Source organism: Callionymus lyra, chromosome 10 (assembly GCF_982586985.1).
Source record: "Callionymus lyra chromosome 10, fCalLyr1.hap1.1, whole genome shotgun sequence".
Taxonomy (NCBI): domain Eukaryota; kingdom Metazoa; phylum Chordata; class Actinopteri; order Syngnathiformes; family Callionymidae; genus Callionymus; species Callionymus lyra.
The window spans coordinates 10092636-10114877 of record NC_141827.1 but is presented as its reverse complement, the minus strand read 5'-3'; the positions used below and the strand labels follow the sequence as shown (position 1 = coordinate 10114877).

Sequence of the window (22242 nt, the reverse complement as noted above, 5' to 3'; positions counted from 1 at the left end):
GCCAACTTTACAGTTGTGTCTCTGAGCCTAAAATCGATAAGTGATTGGCTCCGTGATGGTCGATCGTTTCTGGGTCGTTTAGCGAGGTCACCGAGGTAAGTGTCCAGCGTGTCCAGGACGGAGTGAAGACTTTAAACATCTCAGGCGCGTCTTTGTGACGTCATTCGTTGTCTCCGCTGTAGAGGATGTTGCTAACCTGGTGCAGCTAAGATTAGCCGAGTGTGTGCGTGTGCGTGCGTGCGTGTGCGTGCGTGTGTACCTGAGGCACGCTCAGGTGTGTGTCCAGCCGCCGTTAAAGCCATAAAAGGTGTGTGACAACAGGACCAGTGTCAACATGAAGCGTCCAGAACTCATGAGCCATGTTCACCGTCACAGATCAATACAGGCAGAAAAAGGAGGGGAAAAAACCGTTGAATTAGTGAAATAAACACATTAAAAACAATACTTGACACTTACGTCACAACCCAGTGTAATATAAAGAAGAAAAACCCCAAGTGAATAAATGGTATTATTGTGTAAACCTGTCCATAAACTGTCAAATAATAGTTTCAAAGTCGTTTTAAATCAAATGAACTTCCTGTTATTACGTGTTGTGTGTGATATATATAAACTAAGTGTCAGTTTGGAAAAACTCATTTGAAGGAAGACTCAACACTATTATAAAAAATAAAAATGTATATTCATGTGATTTCAGACGATTGTAAGTGGTAGAAACTACTTCAATGTGTATGTGGAGTGATGGTGACATGTTTCACTTGTTCACAGTCAATATCATTGCAAACTATTTCTGATTGAAACGCCATAAAAAGTCGACAAAAACTCTACCCTAAACTTCTCACAGCTTCATCATCACCTCTTTTGCTGCCTTCATGAACCACATAGTTTTATTTCTCCTCTTCCTTTTGATTGATAGAACCTTATTGATCCCTCAGGAGGTCTCCTGCGGGAAATTGTTTTGTTTTTTTTCCAAATTATCCTCAGCAAATACAGCAATTTTTCATAGAAAAATAATCAAAATAAAATAAGAACAAGAACAAAGAGAAATAAAAAGAAAGAACAAGATGATACAATCTAAGTCTACTAAGTCTAATTCTATGTCTTTTCCCGGGGGTCTCCATCTTTATGGCAGAGAAAGTTAGACAAATATATTTGCTTTTATGAATTCATTTCATATTAAACTTTAGTCAAGGTTTTGTGTTGTATACATGTTATGAAACTCAATGTCCTTATTTTCATTATCATTATCATTTGTTCGTTGATGTTCCTGCATCAGGTTTTATTAACATAATTTCACTGAAGAATCCATTCATATGGTTTCATTCGCTTTTTCACTTTGATAAAATGAATGCATAAATAAATGGATGAAGTAGATAATTTCATTGACTAAACATAAAAGGATTCATAATTTAATATTTTTAAACAAGTAATGCCACATTAAGTATAAACTTCTTAAAATATATCCTAAATTTCCTAAAATATAATCAGTTTTTTAACGTGTTACTTTATATGACGTAATAATGACTCCTCCAGCCAGCAGTAGTCACACCCACTTTGTTCATACAACGAGTCCCCTAGAGTTGGAAGATTCTGGGATTAATAAAGCGCAATGACAAACCTCAATGTTTGACCAATCACAGCAGAGTGGGTGTGGTTATGGTAAACAAGATTTAATCTCCAGAAAAGTGTTTTCAGTGGGCGGAGCTTAAGATCATAAGATTGTCTAATGTAAATATTTAAATGAAAATAGAGTTTTGTACAAACACACACTGATGATACAATAGAGTCCAACATCTATTTAGGACACACTTAAATCAACACATTAGTTGAACTTTAAGTACGATTCTGCAAATGGTTTTATGTTAAGAATATTTTTAGTTTTGTCTTAAAAAAAATAAAGGAAAATAAAATACGATTGTTGACATTTCTTTAACGTATTTCATTCAGCATTTTTTTTATATATTGTAAAAGCAGCTTCTGTTCCTGTCGATATGATGAGTATCAAACTTCCTGGAACCCTTGGAAGTAGCTTGAAGTTTGTCAGAATGGTTGCTGACCTTTGACCTACGCTGTTGCAGGGGCTCGCCATGGCCCTGAAGAGGAGACGAGCGACGTCGCCCTCCAGCAGCGTGAGCGGCGGAGACTTCGACGAGTGCCAGAGCTCGTCCTTCGCGTCTTCGGCCGGGAGGAAGAAGAGAAGGACCTCCAACATTCCTCCCGTGGATCCTGTAATCTTCACTCCTTCACAGTCCGTGAGTTCATGTTTATTCACCTGTGGTTTGTGTCGTGCAGCTGGCCGTGTGTCACGAGCTCTACAACACCGTGAGAGACTACAAGGACGATCACGGCCGGACGCTGTGCGAGCTGTTCATCCGAGCCCCGAAACGAAGGTACGTCTAAAAGACGGGTCCCTCTGTCCGACCCGGGTCGTTGACCCCGCTCCTGTCCGCCTGAAGGAACCAGCCGGACTACTATCACGTGGTCTCTCAGCCCATCGACATGATGAAGATCCAGCAGAAGCTGAAGATGGAAGAATACGACGACGTGGAGCAGATCACGGCCGACTTCGAGCTCTTGTTCAGCAACGCAAAGAGGTATTATAAGGTAATGAAGGAGACGGGGGGGACGGTCCTCATGGGTCCTCATGGGTCCTCATGGGTCCTCATGGGTCCAGGTGGGACGGACCTGTAACTCTTACCCTCTGCAGTCCGACAGCTCCGAGTACAAGGCTGCGAGTCGACTCTGGGATCTGTACCAGCAGACCAGGAACGAGTTTGTTCAGCGCGGCGAGTACGATGAAGACGACGAGGACGGTTACGAGGCGCAGGACAACCCGGGAGGATGCACAGAAGACGAGGTGCTACGACTGTTTTTATTCTCGGTTTGTTCGAGTCGATCTGCGCGAGCACACACAGGTTTCCAGTGGACGCTCAAATAAGCGTGAATTTAATTAATATACTGTATACGGCATTAAATGGCATTAAAATGCCTTAAATCAGTCTTGATAAGGTAAACACATGATAAGTACGATTTTATGTCAGTTTTAAAATCTCAAAATGTTTATTTTTTTACATTTATTTTAAGATAATAATAAGCATATTTAGGTGCAGAAGTAACAAACAGTGAAGTGGCGACAGCGCAGATGTAGTTGCAGTTCTACCTCAATGTGGTTTTAAATGAACAATTAACATGTAAGAATCCACTTAATTTAGCCTGTTTTGTCAAAAATACAAATATGGATCCTTGCGTTTCACTCATCAGTCAGTGATGTTGTGTGTTTATTATGCTACAACAGTTTTCCTACAATTAAATGCTTAAGAAAAATCAAACCTATTTATCCTTGTTTCTTCCGTATCAAAATATATCATGAATGATATCGTTACCACTGTATCGTGATACGTATCAAATTCCATTCTTGTCAAAACACACCACAGACCCACAACATTCTTCTTCAGGGCGGAACGAGGTAAGAGTCGTGATGTACTTTGTGTTGTACATTTTCCAAATCCGTACTACTGTGTCATTTTCTCAGTGAACTAATTTAACTAATTTAGTTAAAAATTCTCCCTAATCTTAAGTTATTTATTTGTTTTTTTTTTAATTTGGCTGACTGTCTACTTGTTGTTACATTTTATTTCATATGGTATTAAAAAGTTTTGCATTAACCCGACACACTACAATGTGGTAAAAGAGCAGAGCGACAGTATATATATATATATATATATATATATATATATATATATATTTATATATATATACAGTATAAGTGAGCTCAAAGATCATGAATTTGGAAATATACATAAAGGACAATATACATGAACATACGAGTCGAAAGGGAAATTATCAATAACATGAATAGCATTGATATAAGTAACGTTGTTTAAGAATAAATTACACACCAACCAATCACATGACACCCAGTAATTATCACATCATCTACATCAGTGTTTGCAGCACGGACCTGTAAAAACAGTACAAATAAATCGTTGTTGTTTATTATTTTTTACTAGTTTTCTTTTTTTATAAACTTGACTTAAACAGTCAAAACCAACATGCTAATTTGATAGAAAATACCATGTTCCAGACAGTAATAATCAATAATACGGTTACTAATGCCTCGGGGTCCACTGATCTACATAAACCTGCACATGACGCACACAATTTCCACTTAATACCATAATACCATGACGCACAATAAAAGCATGAATTCAAAAATAAAGTAAATATTTTGTTCAGTGACATAGAAAAGTGTGAATAAAGGGCAAAAATAATCAAAATTATCTATAAAATATCTCGTCTGATTAAATGAGAACTGTTTTCTCACTGTGGAAAAATTGTTTGACTTTATGTGTGTGATGTACACACACATAAATATGTTACATTTGAAGTGTGTGATTGTACATTCATTAAAGAAAAAACATGTGTTACGAATATATAATGAAAGTATGGATCTGACTTCCTGTATTTACTTCCTGGTCCTAGAGTTCTGTGAGCTGCCTGCGAGAACTTCTGGAGCAGCTTCTGGACACAGTGGTGAGTCACATCGAGCCGCCAGGACGTCTGATCAGCGAACTGTTCCAGAGGCTTCCGTCCAAAGTGGTACGAAAACACAACAAAAAAAGCAAGAGACGTTTCTCATCAGATCCACAGTTAACTCTCTGTGCGTTTGAAGCAATATCCGGATTATTACGCCGTCATCAAGGAGCCCATCGACCTGAAGCTCATCGCTCAGAAGATCCAGGTGAGTCAATACACTTTTGTGCGTTTGTTGCTCTCATCACTAACACTGTGTGTGTGTGTGTGTGTGTGTGTGTGTGTGTGTGTGTGTGTGTGTGTGTGTGTGTGTGTGTGTGTGTGTGTGTGTGTGTGTGTGTGTGTGTGTGTGTGTGTGTGTGTGTGTGTGTGTGTGTGTGTGTGTGTGTGTGTGGTCACAGATGGGCAGTTACAAGAGTCTCAACGCGATGGCCAAGGACGTCGACTTGCTGGTCAAAAATGCCAAAGCCTACAATGAACCTGGATCTCAGGTGTTCAAGGTCAGTACCTGCTTCGAGAGTCAGTGGTTCATAAATCTGTATTTAATATTTGATTCATGATGAACCAGGATTTGTGGCCTTTGAAAGCTTATTTAACCCTTGTGTTGTCTCAGGGTCAAGGTGACCCGAAGGCCCGAAAACAAATGTAATTGTTTTATCCTTTTTGTGTTGTCTCTGGGTCAACGACCTGACTCAGAAGCAATGAATAATTATTTGTTTTTGGGCCTTCGGGTCACCTTGACCCTGAGATAACATGAGGGTCAAGTGTTTTTGCCAAAATATCAATGGAAATATGTTAATTTATTGGGACAATATACATGGAAGTAAATCAGTGACATCAGAATATTGAATAATTTATTTTAATTTAATTGAAAATGTTGAAACTTTACATATTTTTGTTTGGTTTTCATTGAGTTGTTGAATGAAAAAACTATTAAAATTACATTTTGAAAATATATTTCTTAATTTATTTGGATTAAAATGGACAAATCTTGAGTAAGAGAAAATAATCATTTTCAAAAAATATTTGATTTAAAAAAAAAAAGAAAAAAATCAATCTTTCATTTCTGATCAATCAATTAATTCTTGATAAAACATTTCAATAAAACTGTTTCAACATTTTAAAATTCAATCATTCAATATTCTACACTCATGTATTTCTATAAATGTAATAATAAATTAAATGCACTCGCACACGTTTACGGCAAATGGACGCGGGTGCACGGCCGTGTTTACACCAGGTGGGGGCGCTGCAAAACTTGGAAAAAACCTCACCAAACTAAATCTTCTCCTCAGGATGCAAACACCATTAAAAAGGTCTTCACTCAGAAGAAGTCTGAGATGGAACACGGGGAGCCGATCAAGTCCAGCATCAGGATCAAGTAAGATTTTAGGACGAATCGACTCTGAGTTTTTCTTGAACGTCCGAGTCTCTCGCAGGAACAGGAAGTCGGCTCAGGGAGACAGAATCTCAGCGATCACGATGGCACTGCAGTATGAAAGTGACGATGAAGGAATACTCTCTGGTAAACACGCTCATATGTATTCACGACTCCCTCAGATACTGAGTAAAGATAAATATTGGTATCACAACTGTTACATACGGAAGTAAATCAGTGACATAAAAATACTGAATGGTTGAATTTTACTTTTCATTTGTTGAAACTTAATTTTTCTTATTTTATTGAAATGTTTTTAGCTTTTTTTTAAGCATTCAATTATTTTTTTGAATAATTTATTTCATCATTTCTTAAGTTGACATTTTTAATTCGTTTTTATTAGATCATTGAATTAAATTAAATTTTAATTTAAATGAAATCTTTTCAGAACATGATTTTAAAAAATGTTTTGAGAGAGAGAGAGTAGAGTTTGATATTCTCGTTCTTATAGTTCAAAAATAAATGTTTTAAATTCCACATATTTTCATTCATTGTCTTTTATATTCAATATAAAAACGTTGGTATAACAGTGTCGTCTTACCAGACTAATTCAAACGAGCACTGAGACACTCGCTTTAACTTAGTTAACGAAAAAACATTGATATTTAAATTTAAATTATTGTGCTTTGAATGTCAAACTCTTTGTGTATTCAAATATTGTATTATTAATTATTGATTTTATTGATTATTTAAAAATAAAAATTCAAACCTTAAATAAGTAGCAACACTTCAATTCAACCGTTCAATATTCCGATATACTGTACTTCTCTACGCAGCTTATCACGTGAATTACGCATATCTTGTACTAAATTGTCGTTTAAATCCTCGCGCAGGTTCGGTCCATTACGATGAAGGGGAGTCTGAGGCCGAGAGTCTGACCTCCAACATGGACATGAATAACCCGATCTTCCAACTCTACGAAGTGGTGCGAGGAGCCAGGAACAGTCAAGGCCAGTCCATCTCCGAACCCTTCCTGCAGCTGCCCTCCAGGAAGGACTACCCGGACTACTACCAGCAGATCAGTCAGCCCTTGTGCCTCCTTCAGATCAAGTACGACAGCTTCGTCCATATCTTCAGAAGCTGCCATTATTGTTTTGGTTAAATAACGAACTTAAATATATTTGCTTCATATTGAATCTATTTCCTCTTGAATCTAAACTCGGCTGCTCACGGTAGAGTCGGTGTTCCTCTGCTCCCTCCTTCCCGAATGTGAGATCCCATGGTTCCCCCGCAGGAACAAGATGAGGAACAACGAGTACGAGAGCGTGGAGCAGGTGGACTCGGACCTCACGCTGATGTTCGAGAACGCCAAGCGTTACAACGTTCCTCACTCGTCCGTCTACAAGCGTGCGCTCAAGCTGCAGCACATCCAGCAGGTCGAGACCGGTTTCTTACGGAAGTACTGTATAGTCGTATATGTACATGAGTATATGTTGGATTTAACATTTCACGTTTTTTACTTTTTTTTATGTGATTTTGTTGTTCAGCATTTCATTAATTTACTTCAATAGTTTTTTTTTTTTTATTGAAAGGTTTAATTTGTTTTTATTTAATATTTAAATTCTTTAGTTTTTATATTGAACTTTTCTTTTCATCACTTACTAAACATTTTTTTATGTTTTATTTAAAAAAAACGTTTTTATTCCGAGGTAAGGTAAGGTAAGGTAAAACTTTATTGACTAAATTGTTTTTTTTCCAATAGCCACAAAAAAAACAGCAATTTTCATAAAAAATAAATCAAAATAAGCCATTTTTAATTCTAATTCAACACTTAATGTTATAAATATAATATTGTTTAATTCTTAGCCTTTTAAACTTGTTTAACCTTTTAAAGTAACAAACTATTTTATCAAAATTTGAGAATAATTCCAGTTTTGGATTGAAAAAAATAATTTAAAATTGCCTTTTTTTTTACACAGTGTAATATTTTAATTCTAATTAAAAAGGTTGAAAAATAATTATTATAAATTCACGTTTTTTTTTTTAAATTATTTGCCTTTTAAATACAATGAAAAATGCAAGTATAATAGTCCAAACATGATCTTTTTTTGCAAATATAATTTGATATTTTAATTCCAATATTTCCAAAATTAACATCTTAAATTCAATATTTTCGGTCGACTTGTAAGTACAATGTAAAAATTGCCATAATAGAGCCAATAAAACCTGTTTATATATATATATATATATATAAAGTGTTTTTTATTGAAATTCCAAAAATTAAAAAATGAATGTTCTCACTTTAATATTGTGTAATTCATAGCCTTTTAAATTCAATATTGAAATGTTTGAAGATCATCCAATGCATAAAATATAAAGTGAATTAAATCATGAAATATTCTGAAGATTCTATATATAGTTTTCTTAAAGACCAGTTGATTCTCGTGCAGATGAAGAAGAGGGAGCTGGTCCAGAGGGAGGACGACGATGGAGACAGTATGCTCTCCTGCGCCGCCTCCGACACCAGCAGCACGAAGAGGAAGATGTGAGTCTCTTTTCTAAATCATCCTCATGTCTTCATAACCATCTTCATCCTAAACCTTCAGCTACAAGAAGACGTCCAAGAAGAACCGCATGAAAGCTCTGTTGGCCGCCGTGATCGAGGCTCGAGAGGCAGGAACCGGTCGTCGCCTGTGCGACCTGTTCATGGTCAAACCCTCCAAGAAGGACTACCCGGACTACTACAAGGTCATCCTGGAGCCCATGGACCTCAGGACCATCGAGCACAACATCCGATCCGACAAGTACCTCGGCGAGGAGGCCGTGGTGGAAGACCTGAGGCTCATGTTCCGGAACGCTCGACACTACAACGAAGAAGGCTCGCGGGTAACAACTCTTTTGATGAGCGACACCTAACATCAAAAATGAAAGATTTCACTCTGAAAAAACACATTTTTGATGACAATGTTTATGTATAAAGTGAGTTAAAGCTGAACTATCTTTAACTTTATGCTAAATGAAGCAAACCTTTTTCATCTTCTTCGTCTATTTAAGTTTTCATTTTTTAAAAACTCTAATTTAACCAAATTGAATTAACATTGTAGGACCTGAACCTTTGTTCGCAGTGATGTTTCAAAAACACATATTCAGAGGAAGTAGAGCAAACAATGGCATCAAGTTTCCTTTCAAAATAAAATGATATATATTATTTCACATTTCTCAAATCATACACATGTTTGCTTTTTATTGATCACTCGTGTACAATCGTAGAAATTTAACTTGTTTAACTTTAGTTACAAAATTTCTTACTGAAGTAGAAAATTGTTTGATATCATATTAAATAGTTTTATTTAAGTTGAAAATCATTTTATTATAGTTAAAAAATGTATGATTACAGTTAAAATTGTTTGATTATAGTTGAAAATTGTTGGATTATAGTTGAAAATTGTTTGATTACAGTTGAAAATTGTTGGATTACAGTAGAAAATAGTTTGATTATAGTTGAAAATTGTTGGATTACAGTAGAAAATTGTTTGATTATAGTTGAAAATTGTTTGATTATAGTTGAAAATTGTTGGATTAAACTTGAAAATTGTTTGATTACAGTTGAAAATTGTTGGATTAAACTTGAAAATTGTCTGATTATAGTTGAAAATTGTTTGATTATAGTTGAAAATTGTTGGATTAAACTTGAAAATTGTTAGATTACAGTTGAAAATTGTTGGATTAAACTTGAAAATTGTTTGATTATAGTTGAAAATTGTTTGATTATAGTTGAAAATTGTTGGATTAAACTTGAAAATTGTTTGATTATAGTTGAAAATTGTTGGATTAAACTTGAAAATTGTTTGATTATAGTTGAAAATTGTTTGATTACTGTTTAAAGTTGTTGGATTACAGTTAATAATATATAGAACAATTTTCTACTCCAATCAAACAACTTCTTACCTTACCATAAACAATATTGAGGAAGTAGGACAAAATGATTCCTTTAAAAATAAAATAATGAGTAATATATTACAGTTATTATATAAAAATGTTATAATTAAATGAAAATATATAGTGAATTGAATGAAGTGTTTATGATCCTAACAGTGTAACGTGTTCATTAACGTTGTGAAAACATTTCTATTTAAATACAGTTTATCAACTGATGTTATCCTCAGTTATTGTTAAACATCTTAAACTCTGGTTCTGCTGCAGGTTTACAACGACGCGGAGGTTCTGGAGAGGATTCTGCGAGAGCGACGGAGGGAGCTGGGTCCGGCGCCGGACGACGACGACCTGATGTCGTCCAAGATGAAGAACCGTGAGTGACCTCCCAGGTGGTCCACGTCTACTTCACCGGTGTTCTTGTCCACCTCCAGGGAAGACCAGCGTGGCCCTGAAGAAGTCCAAGTACCTCACGCCCCTGCAGCAGAAGTTGAACGAGCTCTACGAGTCGGTGAAGAACTTCACGGACAAACGAAGTCGGCGACTCAGCACCATCTTCCTGAGGCTCCCGTCGCGGGCCGAGCTGCCGGACTACTACATCGCCATCAAGAAGCCCATGGACATGGAGAAGATCAAGAGCCACATGTTGGCCAATAAGTACCAGGATGTGGACGCGCTGGTGGAGGACTTCGTCCTCATGTTCAACAACGCTTGTACGTATAACGAGCCCGAGTCCCTGATCTACCGGGACGCTCTGGTCCTGCACAGAGTCCTCCTGGAGACCAAGCACGAGCTGGAAGGAGGCGACGACGCCCACGTGCCCGACGTCCCTCGACTGATCCAGGATCTGGTCCGCAGCCTGTTCGTGTCGGTGCTCGGGCACCAGGACGACGAGGGCCGTTGCTATAGCGACTCGCTGGCTGAGATCCCCGCGTCCGACCCGGGGAACCCGGAGAAGCCGCTCCTGAACTTCGAGATCATCCGGAACAATGTGGAGCGAGGACTTTACAAGAGGCTGGACGTGTTCCAGGATCACATGTTCGAAGTGTTGGAGAAAGCTCGTCACATGAACAGGTGAGGAATCTATCGTTGGAATTAAATCTTCACAATGTTCAACTTAATTAAACAATTATTTATTATAATCAAACAATTTTCAACTATAACATTTTTTTCATCTATTATAAACCATTTTCAAACAATTTTCAACTATAAACAAACAATTTGCAATTATAATTTAAGTTTTTTTTAACTATAACCAAACAATTTTCAACTATAATCAAACAATTTTCAACTATAATCAAACAATTTTTAACTATAATCAAACAAATTTCAACTATAATTAAACAAATTTCAACTATAATTAAACAATTTTCAACTATAACATTTTTTTCATCTATTATAAACCATTTTCAAACAATTTTCAACTATAAACAAACAATTTTCAATTATAATTTAAGTTTTTTTTAACTATAATCAAACAAATTTCAACTATAATCAAACAATCTTCAACTATAATTAAAAAAAAATCAATTATAACAATTTTTCATCTATTATAACAAATTTTCATACAATTTTCAACTATAATTAAACACATTTCAACTATAATCAAACAGTTTTTTAACTATAATCAAACAATTTTCAATTATAATTTAATTTTTTAAAACTATAATCAAACAATTTTCAATTATAATTTAATTTTTTTAAACTATAATTAAACAATTTTCAACTATAATCAAACAATTTTCAACTATAATCAAACTATTTTTAACTATAATCAAACAATTTTCAATTATAATTTAATTTTTTAAAACTATAATTAAACAATTTTCAACTATAACCAAACAATTTTCAACTATAATCAAACAATTTTTAACTATAATCAAACAATTTTTAACTATAATCAAACAAATTTCCACTATAATCAAACAATTTTCAACTGTAATCAAACTCTGACTATGATTGTGTGTAAACGGGGGAATGCATGACTGTTAAAGCGCCTTGTGACCCTGGTCTAGAAAGGTGTTATACAAATAGACATTATTATTATTATTATTATTATGACTTTACAAAACAGATCACATGTTTGAAGTCTAACTTCCTTCACAGGACAGACTCTGAGATCTTCGAGGACGCTGTGGAGCTGCAGCAGTTCTTCATCCGTATTCGAGATGAACTTTGCAAGAACGGCGAGATCCTGATGTCTCCGGCTCTGAGCTACACCTGCAAACATCTGCACGGCGACGTGGAGAAGGAGAAGAAAGAGAAACTTCCCCGAGAGTTTGAGGAGGACAAGATCAAGCGGGAGGAGGAGAAGATAGGTATTTATTTTATAAAAGAATGTTGACAGACGGTCAGTGAGGACCATGTGTTTGTTCAGAAGCTGAGAAACGAGAAGACTCTGGAGGAGACTCGTGGCAGTCCAGCTCCCAGCAGCGCACCTACAGTCAGGACTGCAGCTTCAAGGACAGCATGTACCATGTTGGAGATTATGTGTATGTGGAACCTGCAGAGTCCAACCTGCAGCCGCACATCATCTACATAGAGCGTCTGTGGCAGGACGACACTGGTCAGTGCTCTTGGTTTGATCGATGTTTGGCAAACTATTTTAGACTGTAATCTTACAATTTTCTATTTTAATTCACCAACTTTCAACTATAATCAACTACTTTTAACTATAATCAAAAAATGTTAACTATAATCAAACATTTTTAACTGAAATTGAACAATTTTCAACTGAAATCGAACAATTTTCAACTATAATCGAACAATTTTCAACTAAAATTAAACAATTTTCAACTTTAATCAAATAATTTTCAACTATAATCGAACAATTTTCAACTTTAATCAAATCATTTTCAACTATAATCAAACAATTTTCAACTAAAATGAAACAATTTTCAACTTTAATCAAATCATTTTCAACTATAATCGAACAATTTTCAACTGAAATCGAACAATTTTCAACTATAATCGAACAATTTTCAACTAAAATTAAACAATTTTCAACTTTAATCAAATCATTTTCAACTATAATCAAACAATTTTGAACTAAAATTAAACAATTTTCAACTTTAATAAAAAAATCAACTTTAATCAAATAATTTTCAACTAAAATAAAAAAAATTCAACTTTAATCAAACAATTTTCAACTAAAATCAAACAATTTTCAACTTTAATAAAAAAAATAAACTTTAATCAAATAATTTTCAACTATAATCAAACAGTTTTCAACTATAATTAAACAATTTTCAACTAAAATCAAACAATTTTCAACTTTAATAAAAAAAATCAACTATAACCAAACAATTTTCAACTATAATTAAACAATTTTCAACTAAAATCAAACAATTTTCAACTTTAATAAAAAAAATCAACTATAACCAAACAATTTTCAACTATAATCAAACAATTTTCAACTAAAATCCAACAATTTTCAACTTTAATAAAAAAAATCAACTATAACCAAACAATTTTCAACTATAATTAAACAATTTTCAACTAAAATTTAAAAAAAATCAATTTTAATAAAAAAGAAAATCAACTTTAATCAAATAGTTTTCAACTAAAATCAAACTACTTTGAACTATAATCAAAAAAGATTCTAACTTTTCTATATTACTGATCAGAATATTAACTTCCTACTTACATTTATGTGATTTAATTGATTAATCATTGATGTTAAATAATATTAGATTTGTCATTGATCACTGACGTGTGTCACGTGACCATGTGTGTGTAAACATGACCTCGTACGACCTTCGGTTCAGGAGAGCAGTGGCTGTACGGCTGCTGGTTCTACAGACCCAACGAGACCTTCCATCTGGCCACACGCAAGTTCCTGGAGAAGGAGGTGTTCAAGAGCGACTACTACAACAAGGCGCCCGTCAGCAAGATCCAGGGCAAATGTGTGGTGATGTTCGTGAAGGCAGGTGTCCTCGTCTTCGTCGCTTCCTTCCCGTCAATAACCCGACTCTTCTCAGGAGTACTTCAAGCTCCACCCGGAGGGCTTCAGGGCCGAGGACGTGTACGTCTGCGAGTCCCGCTACTCCGCCAAGTCCAAGTCCTTCAAGAAGATCAAGATGTGGACCATGCCCCTGAGCTCAGTGAAGTTCGTCCAGAGGGACGTCCCGCTGCCCGTGGTGCGCGTGGCGTCCATGTTTGCGCCCAAGCAGGAGCGCAAGGCGGACGAGACCGAGAGCAAACGGGTGGAGGCCGTCGTGGACAAGGTGGGTTTGACCTTCGACCCGGAACGAAGTCCTCGCTGTAAGGACTTGTCTCCGCAGGAGAGGGAAGACGTTCCCATGGAAGTCGCCAACGGGGAGGCCGGGTGTCAGTATTACGAGCAGCTGTCGCACAACAACCTCTGGCTGAAAATAGGAGACTACGTCTACATCGCCTCTCATGGCCTGGTGCGCCACCGTGTGGGCAGGTGCGGTACTTGCACAATGTTGGCTACTTGCGTTCTCAAATAAACTTAAATGAACAATCATAACAATCTGTTATGAATCTCCCAACTTTGGTTATAATATTATTAAAATTATATATGTATATATATATATATATATATATATATATATATATACATATATAATTTAAATGTACATATGTATGTTGATCCATTTAAGTAAAGTAGTGGACATCGAATATAACACTTTTAACATTTTTACAGCATCAAAATCAGACTTTAAATTTGAAAAACAGGATATTATGTTATTTTTTGCTGTATATTTTTTTCCTTTGCATTACTTTAATCAGTGTAAAATTCAATGTGTACATTTTTTTAAATGTAAACAATTAATGGTTAAAGAAAACCTAGGTAAAAATAAAATTAAAAAAAAGTAAATAAATTGGGTTTAAAAAGGATTCTGTCTGATTGTGATGCTGTAAAGTGTTGATGTAAGAAGTTCATATTAACATTTACTTCCTGAGCCAATACTACACACTTGACACATGACTATTATCTGACTTTAATGACTTGCATTGGAATGAATCAGATGCTTTATTGACAGCTGGCTGATCCAATCAAATCGTTACGTGCTCTGTGGGCTCGTCCAATCAGCAGGACCTTTGTTTTCTTGGACCACGTCAGTCATGACTTTCAAAACTTTACTTAAACCAAAACATATGCGTTTGTTAAGTTACATAATTAAAAATACATTTATAAAGACATCATTAAATAACTTTTTTATTTTCAGCTAAATGTCAAAATAAATTAACAAGGCGAAATGTATAAATTAATACAGGAGTAAATATATGTTTTAGTAACAAAATAAATAAATAATAAAATATACAAAATATATATATATAAATGTATACATACAAAAAAAAATTACATTTTTATATTTATTCACGCATTTATTTGTTTATACATTTTTGTTATATATTTTTTTTATGTATTTATACATTTAGTTATTCACGCATTTATATATTTATACATTTATTTATTCACACATTTATGTATTTATAAATTTTTGTTACGTTTAAATATGTATTAATACATTTTTTTAGTCACGCATTTATTTATTTATACATTTTTGTTATGTATTTATACATTTATTTATTCACGCATTTATATATTTATACATTTATTTATTCCCGCATTTATGTATTTATACATTTTTGTTACGTTTAAATATGTATTAATACATTTTTTTAGTCACGCATTTATTTATTTATACATTTTTCTTATGTATTTATACATTTATTTATTCAGTCATTTATGTATTTATACATTTTTATGTATTTATACGTTTTTTAATGTATTTATACATTTATTTATTCCCGCATGTATGTATTAATACATTCATTTATTCACACGTTTATGTATTTATACATTTTTGTTATGTGTTAATACATTTATTTATTCACGCATTTATGTATTAATACATTTATCTATTTACGCATTTATGTATTAATACATTTATTTATTCACGCATTTATGTATTAATACATTTATTTATTTACACATTTATGTATTTATACATTTATTTATTTACGCATGTATTTTATTTATACATTTTGTTATGTATTAATACATTTAATTATTCACGCATTTATGTATTTATACATTTTTGTGATGTATTTATACATGTATTTATTCATAATGATGTAATTTATCTGCTGGGTCCGCTTAGAGTTGAGAAAATGTGGATGCGAGACGGCGCCGGATTCTTCTTCGGGCCGATCTTCATCCACCCTGAGGAGACGGAGCACGAACCCACCAAGATGTTCTACAAGAAGGAAGTGTTCCTGAGCAACCTGGAGGAGGCGTGTCCCATGAGCTGCATCATAGGTGCTCCAGCACCAGAGTCGTCGGTTCAAATCTGCACGTTCACCCGTGTTTGTCCTTCGCAGGCAAGTGTCTGGTGTCGTCGTTCAAGGACTACCTGTCGTGTCGGCCCACCGAGGTGGTCGAGCAGGACGTGCTTCTCTGCGAGAGTCGCTACATCGAGAGCGAGAAGCAGATGAAGAAGTTCAAGGGGCTCAAGCGCTTCTTGCCGTCTGGGAAAGTGGTGGAGGATGAAATCTACTACTTCAGGTGAAACGCTTTGTGACACGTAGAGGAGAGATCGTCGTTCTGTAAATGGGGGAGAAAAGGAAACGAGGCTCATGTCATGTCCGTCCATCAATCTTGTTCATCAGCGACACAGACAGTTAACATCTGCAGTATCTAAATTCTATGTTCTAAGCACCAATTGGCTTCATGGTGATGTCATTATGAGCGACACTCCTACTTATACATAAATTAGCATTAATTTAATCCTAAAACTCTTAAACAAAAGTTATACATACAATTTAGTAGTTTAGCCCGAGTTACTGTTTTACTAATTTTACGAATGAATCCAGGGAAATATCATGTTCTTCCGTTAGAGTCTAACGGTTAGACCCACACTGCCCCCTGCTGACCTGCTGTTATATTTATTAATGTAATTATGAGTTTATTTATTATTTATTATTCTAAATCATTATGATTTATTTTTTTAATAAAAGCTTTATTAATGCAAAATAGTTGATACTGTTTAAATCGTCTTTACATTTTTTGTTGTTGTTTTATAATATAACAAAAGTATTATTACAATAATTATCTGAATAATAATTATTATTATAATAAAAATCCTATTATAAAAAATAATATATATATTTTTTTATTCTTGACCTTTAAAGTTAATATTCTGTAGCTATGTTGGTATAATAGCACCAACATTAATTCATTTTTTACAGATAGTCAAAAATAGTTTTTTTAATCCAAAATGTTTTTGATTTTTAGCCATTTAAATGTGATCTACCGTATAAATGTTGGTCTGATAGTGAAAACATGAATTAATTATTTTACACAATGAGTTTTATTTTTAAAATTCCAATTATTAAAAAAATGTTTTTTTTATTTAATATATTTTTAACTGTTTTAATATAAAAATGTTGACGTATAATGCAATCTTAAATACTCCCTGTTACTGTTACATTTGATTTATTTAGAGGTTTCGTTTCCATCAGAAACTTGAAATGTAACAGTAAACAGATATAAGATTTAGATCATAATGTATAGACCAGTATTGATACTAAAAGTTACCAGCTCAAAATTCACTCCAACTTTTAAACGTGTGAATAAATAACACAATAACAACCTTTTTAGCCTGTGAATGTGGCTAACTTCACCCAGCAACAGTAGTTCTCATTTCTATTTGTTTACTCAGATACAGAAGATGCCATGAAGGCAGAATGTTGTTCCATCAAGAGTGTCTCTGGTGTCTTGACAGGAAGCTGATAGTTCCTCAGAAGGAGCAGTCTCCTCTGCTGGACCGGAAGATCGAGGAGCTCGAGGCCAAGTTTGCCGACATGACGGACGAGGAGCTGGAAGATCTGGGCGACGACGACGGCTATCTGGGGGATCACTCCCTCTCCAGGTCCCACTCGGCCATGTCCGGAGACATGGACATCATGTCCTACACGCCTCCGCAGGTACCTCCGTTCAAACCGAGACCCGAAGCCTCCTCGTCGTCGACGTGTCAACGGTCTTTGTTTATGGGTCCAGTCCTCGCACAAGTCCATCAAGGGTCTCTCCAAGAAGGAAGGCTCCAAGAGGAAGATCAACATGAGCGGCTACATCCTGTTCAGCAGCGAGATGCGGGCCGTCATCAAGGCGCGACACCCCGACTTCTCCTTCGGGGAGCTGAGCCGCCTGGTGGGCACCGAGTGGAGGAACCTGGAGAGTTCCAGGAAGGCGGACTACGAAGGTGAGACTCACCTGAGGGCGCGTGTCCAGGTGAGTCTCATCGCCGGCATGTGTGTTGCAGAGAGAGCAGCCAAAGTGGCCGAACTGCAGGAGCGCGAGAGGGTCCACCACCTGACGCCCCCCAGATCAGGTACCTCTGTGGAGGCGCTGATAGGGATAGTGCCTCCTCCGACCCCCATGGGGATGCTAGATCCCAGCATGCCTCCTCTGTCAGGTAACCCCTCCTCGATGGAGCTTGTCCAGCGTTCTTTAAGAATTCTTATGCCTCGGGAATCACATTTATTCCATTAAATCCTCATGTTTTATTCATGAGAAGCTTTGGAAGTCAATCATTGCCTTCAGACTATTGAATTTAACATTTTTAAACATTCAAATTTAATTTAAATATCAATATAATATTTTATATTTTGAAAGGTTGAATTTGTTTTGTTGAATAATTGGATTTTTTTTAGTAATTTCATGAACAAATAAATAGAATAAATGTTGGCATTTATACCAACAGCTTGATATTCAATTAAATAAAGGTTTAAAAATGAATTAAAGAGATTTTTTTAATTTTGGGTAATCATTTCAAAATGATTGTGTAAAGAAAAATGTATTCAGTTAGGAAATAGTATATTAATAATTCAATGATTAAAACCAAATTCAGCGTTTTAAAATAGAAATTATTGAAATAATATAGAATGTTATTCTTTTTCAACAGCTTTTTTTATTAAAAAAAGCAATAATAATGATTCAAAATGACAAAATTCCATCATTCAATAGTTTGATGATATTGATTTACTTCCATATGAAACTGTTAATTAATATTTAAGCTGAAAATGGAGTCTTGGCAAACTTTCCTTTAAAGATAAAGCAGAAGATTTTCATCTTTTCACTTCAGTTTATTGCAATTCATGAAAGAAGAAATGAACATTTGAGACACTAATGGACGGTAAAGATTATGTTAAAACGTTTTGACCCAAAATCATTGGATAAATCAATTCAAATCATTTAAAAATTAAATATTCAAAATAGTCGTTTTGATCACAGGTTTTATCGTCAGTGTTGTCTGAAGACACAGTTTAAAAAAGAAGAGAAAAACCAGCCAATCGCTACAGTTGCGAGGAAAATGTAATTTTTACAGGCAGAAACCTGGAGTAGAACCAGACTCAGCAGTTTAGAGACAAACCTTCATTTTGCCAGGACTCTACAGACTAACAACATTAAAGGAAAAGACGATTCGAACGCGAACCTAAAGGACGCTGGACGTCAGTTTAGAACCAGCATGACTTTTCTCTGCATCTCACTGCACGTCTGTCTCTTCGCTGCTGTCCTCTCATGGAAGGCGTGGTGGGCTCATGTTTGGTGGGCCGGGGACATGTGGAAGGCATGACTTGTATGATTGACATACCATCATTTCACTCGGGGACGCCGGTCTTTCCCCAACATCTCCTGCCCAGTTTGCCTTCTTTCCGTGGAATGCCCTGCTTTGGTAAGAGCAGCAGAACCACCTGACGTCACTTCCTGTCTGAGACCTGCAGGGGGAGACACCTGGTCCAGTAGAACCAGCTCTCTAATGCAGGAGCTTTGTATGTGTGCTCTCTCTTTACTCCAGGTACTCTAGTATGTCAGTCTCTTCAGAATATTGAATTAAACTGTTAAAATATCTTGTTTTTTAAGCATTTTATTATTATTTTTAACAGCTGAATTAACTGAATTTCTATATTAAATGGTTGGATCTATTTTTATTGAATGATTTCAATCAATTATTTGTATGTTGTAGGATTGAACTCGATTATATTCAATATTTGAAATTAATAACTTGTATTTAAAGATTGATATTAAAACAAAAAAATTGAATTCAAAGAAAAACGTATTAACAGAAAATGTCATTAAAAATTTTTTTTATTTAATGTTGGCACTTTACCAACGTTATTAAATTGAATTTGAAGAGTATAAATAAAAGAAATATCGAATTTAGAAGAAACATTTTTTATAGTGTTAGACAATCAAGCTATGTTTAAAAAGAATCCTTTTTAAACACAAAAACAAATGTGGCATTTCAATAGATAAATGATCAAATTAAATTATTCAATAAAAACAAATTCAGTTTCGTGTTCGAGTCTTGAATGGTTGATTTAAACATTTCAAATTTTTACACTTGGATTCTTTTTATTTTTTGAATCCAATGATTATTTTTTTTCAAAGGTTACATTTGTTTTGGTTTTTAACAATTACATTTTAGAAATGTAAGAAATGTATTTTAAATTTAAAAAAAAAATCTATTCAATTAAAATTACATTTACGCTATTATACCTACATTTTTATATTACATTTAAAAGGCTAAAAAGAAAAAGTAAATTTTGAAAAGATTTGTGTTTTTTAATTCAATTTTTCAAACATATTCAACAATAATAGAAAACGTTGAAAAAATTAAATTAAATGCGTCAAAAACACACATTTCAATAAAAAACTAAAAAAAACCTTCGACCCTGTTAAGAGAATTAGTTTTAGAAAATAAATGGAAAAAGTATTAACTGGTGACTTTAATTCTATTTGTTTTAATCAATTATTTATGTTCTTCTCAACCAGGCAGTGGTTCTGGAGCGGCTGCAGTAGGTCATGGATCTCTGGTAAAATAAAATGAATACATACTTTTAAGTTGAGATGATGACGTGTGATGGCGTGTGACGGCGTGTGTGTGCTAAGATGAGTCTAATAGGCTCGGGTCAACAGACGGCGCCGACGCTACCGGGCGGAGTGATGGGTCAGCCCGCCCTGCAGCAGCCCTCCACGCCCATGTTCGTGTCGGCGCCTGCCAGGTCCCAGAGGCTGCTCCACTCCGAGGCCTACCTGCGCTACATCGAGGGCCTGAACGCAGAAACCAGCACCATCAGCAAGTGGGACCAGGTCCTCTCAGGTGAAGATAGTCCTGAGGGTCGATCATCGCTGGAGTTTATTTTTAAACTCTGAATCGTCTGGTTTCCAGTGAAAAAACAAGACGTGCGCCTGACGAAGGAGCAGGAGAGCAAGCTGCCGTCCCATTGGCTGAAGAGCAAAGGAGCCCACAAGACCATGACCGATGCACTCTGGCGACTGCGGGACCTGATGCTGCGAGACACTCTCAACGTCTGCCAGACGCACAACTAGCTGCATGTTAACAATCCGAGCCTCTGAGGCCCGAGCCCTGTGAGACAGGACGGACTCACGCTCGCTAAAAAAAAAAAAAACACTCTTGTTGTTGTTCTGTGTCGTTTCATGTTTGGACCGTTTCTGAGTGATTTGTTGTCGTTTCCGTCACGTCGTGATGAATGTTTCTTTCACAGCTTCCTTGTTTCCTTCGTCAGCAGAGTTCAGTGCAATGGAAAAAAGTTTACAAGCGCTTCAGTTATATTGTGTTCCAAAAAAAATAAAGGCATCTTGCCTTAACTTGACTAGTTCTGGTTTCATTGCTAATGATCAGTTACTAGATGATCCAAGGTTACCATGGTGACGTGTTCCTGTTTTTTGTTCCGATCAAAATTTCCCTTAAAAGATCCTGTATGGAATATCAGAAATGCCTTAAAATAAATACCCCAACAAATGCAAAATATATATTTATTTCCATTTTTAACATATTTCTGTTTAATTTTCCGCATTTGTTTACACATATGTGGACTCTTTATATTCTTAACTAACTGTCCATTATCCCTGGGACGTGATCTGGACATGTCTAACTGGGAGGAGACCTCGGGACAGACCCTTGACCCATTGAAGAGACAATTAAAATTGGAGACATTAAGGTTGTCACAGCAGTTCCCAAGAACATTTATTCTACTTCATACATGCTCTGCCCTCTACGGGCTGTCGCTATGGGTTACCTCTGACTCTGGTAGCACGACAATAGCACGAATTTGTAGAACCAGGGTAATATATATTTATTTATATATATCCATATATCTAGTGAAGTATCTATAAATATATATTAAAGTATAATCACGGGGTTTAACCATACAAACAATAAATAAAAATAATGATATAAATAAACAGAAATATCTGAAAATAATCAATATTAAATTATGATAATAACATTAAAGAAAATACAAAAATATTGGTGTATAATATAATAATATAAAATAATCGCAATGATCAATAAAGTAATGACAAATACAGTAAACATTAGTACATGCACACAAGTACAGAAGAG

The 22242-nt window shown here is 35.3% G+C and overlaps 1 protein-coding gene across 3 annotated transcripts; it reads left to right on the top strand.

The window, feature by feature from the left end:
- Positions 1-21476, top strand: LOC148070210 (protein polybromo-1-like). Of its 3 annotated transcripts, XM_087801773.1 has the most exons (30): positions 1-95; positions 2076-2225; positions 2290-2387; positions 2454-2601; positions 2705-2854; positions 4480-4596; positions 4670-4738; positions 4932-5030; positions 5826-5911; positions 5970-6055; positions 6802-7018; positions 7203-7344; positions 8359-8453; positions 8515-8794; positions 10112-10217; positions 10276-10915; positions 11948-12159; positions 12222-12407; positions 13609-13766; positions 13822-14067; positions 14125-14270; positions 15976-16133; positions 16196-16379; positions 17599-17800; positions 17874-18075; positions 18136-18288; positions 19402-19548; positions 20649-20689; positions 20766-20976; positions 21046-21476. In XM_087801773.1, exons 2-30 carry the CDS (start codon positions 2085-2087, stop codon positions 21204-21206), a joined length of 4881 nt encoding a protein of 1626 aa, XP_087657899.1. In that variant the 5' UTR covers positions 1-95; positions 2076-2084; the 3' UTR covers positions 21207-21476. The 3 variants fall into 3 exon arrangements, with proteins under 3 accessions (XP_087657899.1, XP_087657898.1, XP_087657900.1); XM_087801772.1 differs by having other exon boundaries at positions 12219-12407; positions 13822-14270; XM_087801774.1 differs by lacking the exon at positions 1-95 and having other exon boundaries at positions 12219-12407.
- Positions 21477-22242: the final 766 nt, after the last annotated feature.

Bases quoted from the DNA above. Each gene is read 5' to 3' on its own strand.
- LOC148070210 (XM_087801772.1), top strand. From the start codon at position 2,085: ATGGCCCTGAAGAGGAGACGAGCGACGTCGCCCTCCAGCAGCGTGAGC. The intron at 8,454-8,514 runs GTGAGTCTCTTT...CTAAACCTTCAG, and splicing joins AGCAGCACGAAGAGGAAGAT to CTACAAGAAGACGTCCAAGA. The intron at 10,218-10,275 runs GTGAGTGACCTC...GTCCACCTCCAG, and splicing joins GTCGTCCAAGATGAAGAACC to GGAAGACCAGCGTGGCCCTG.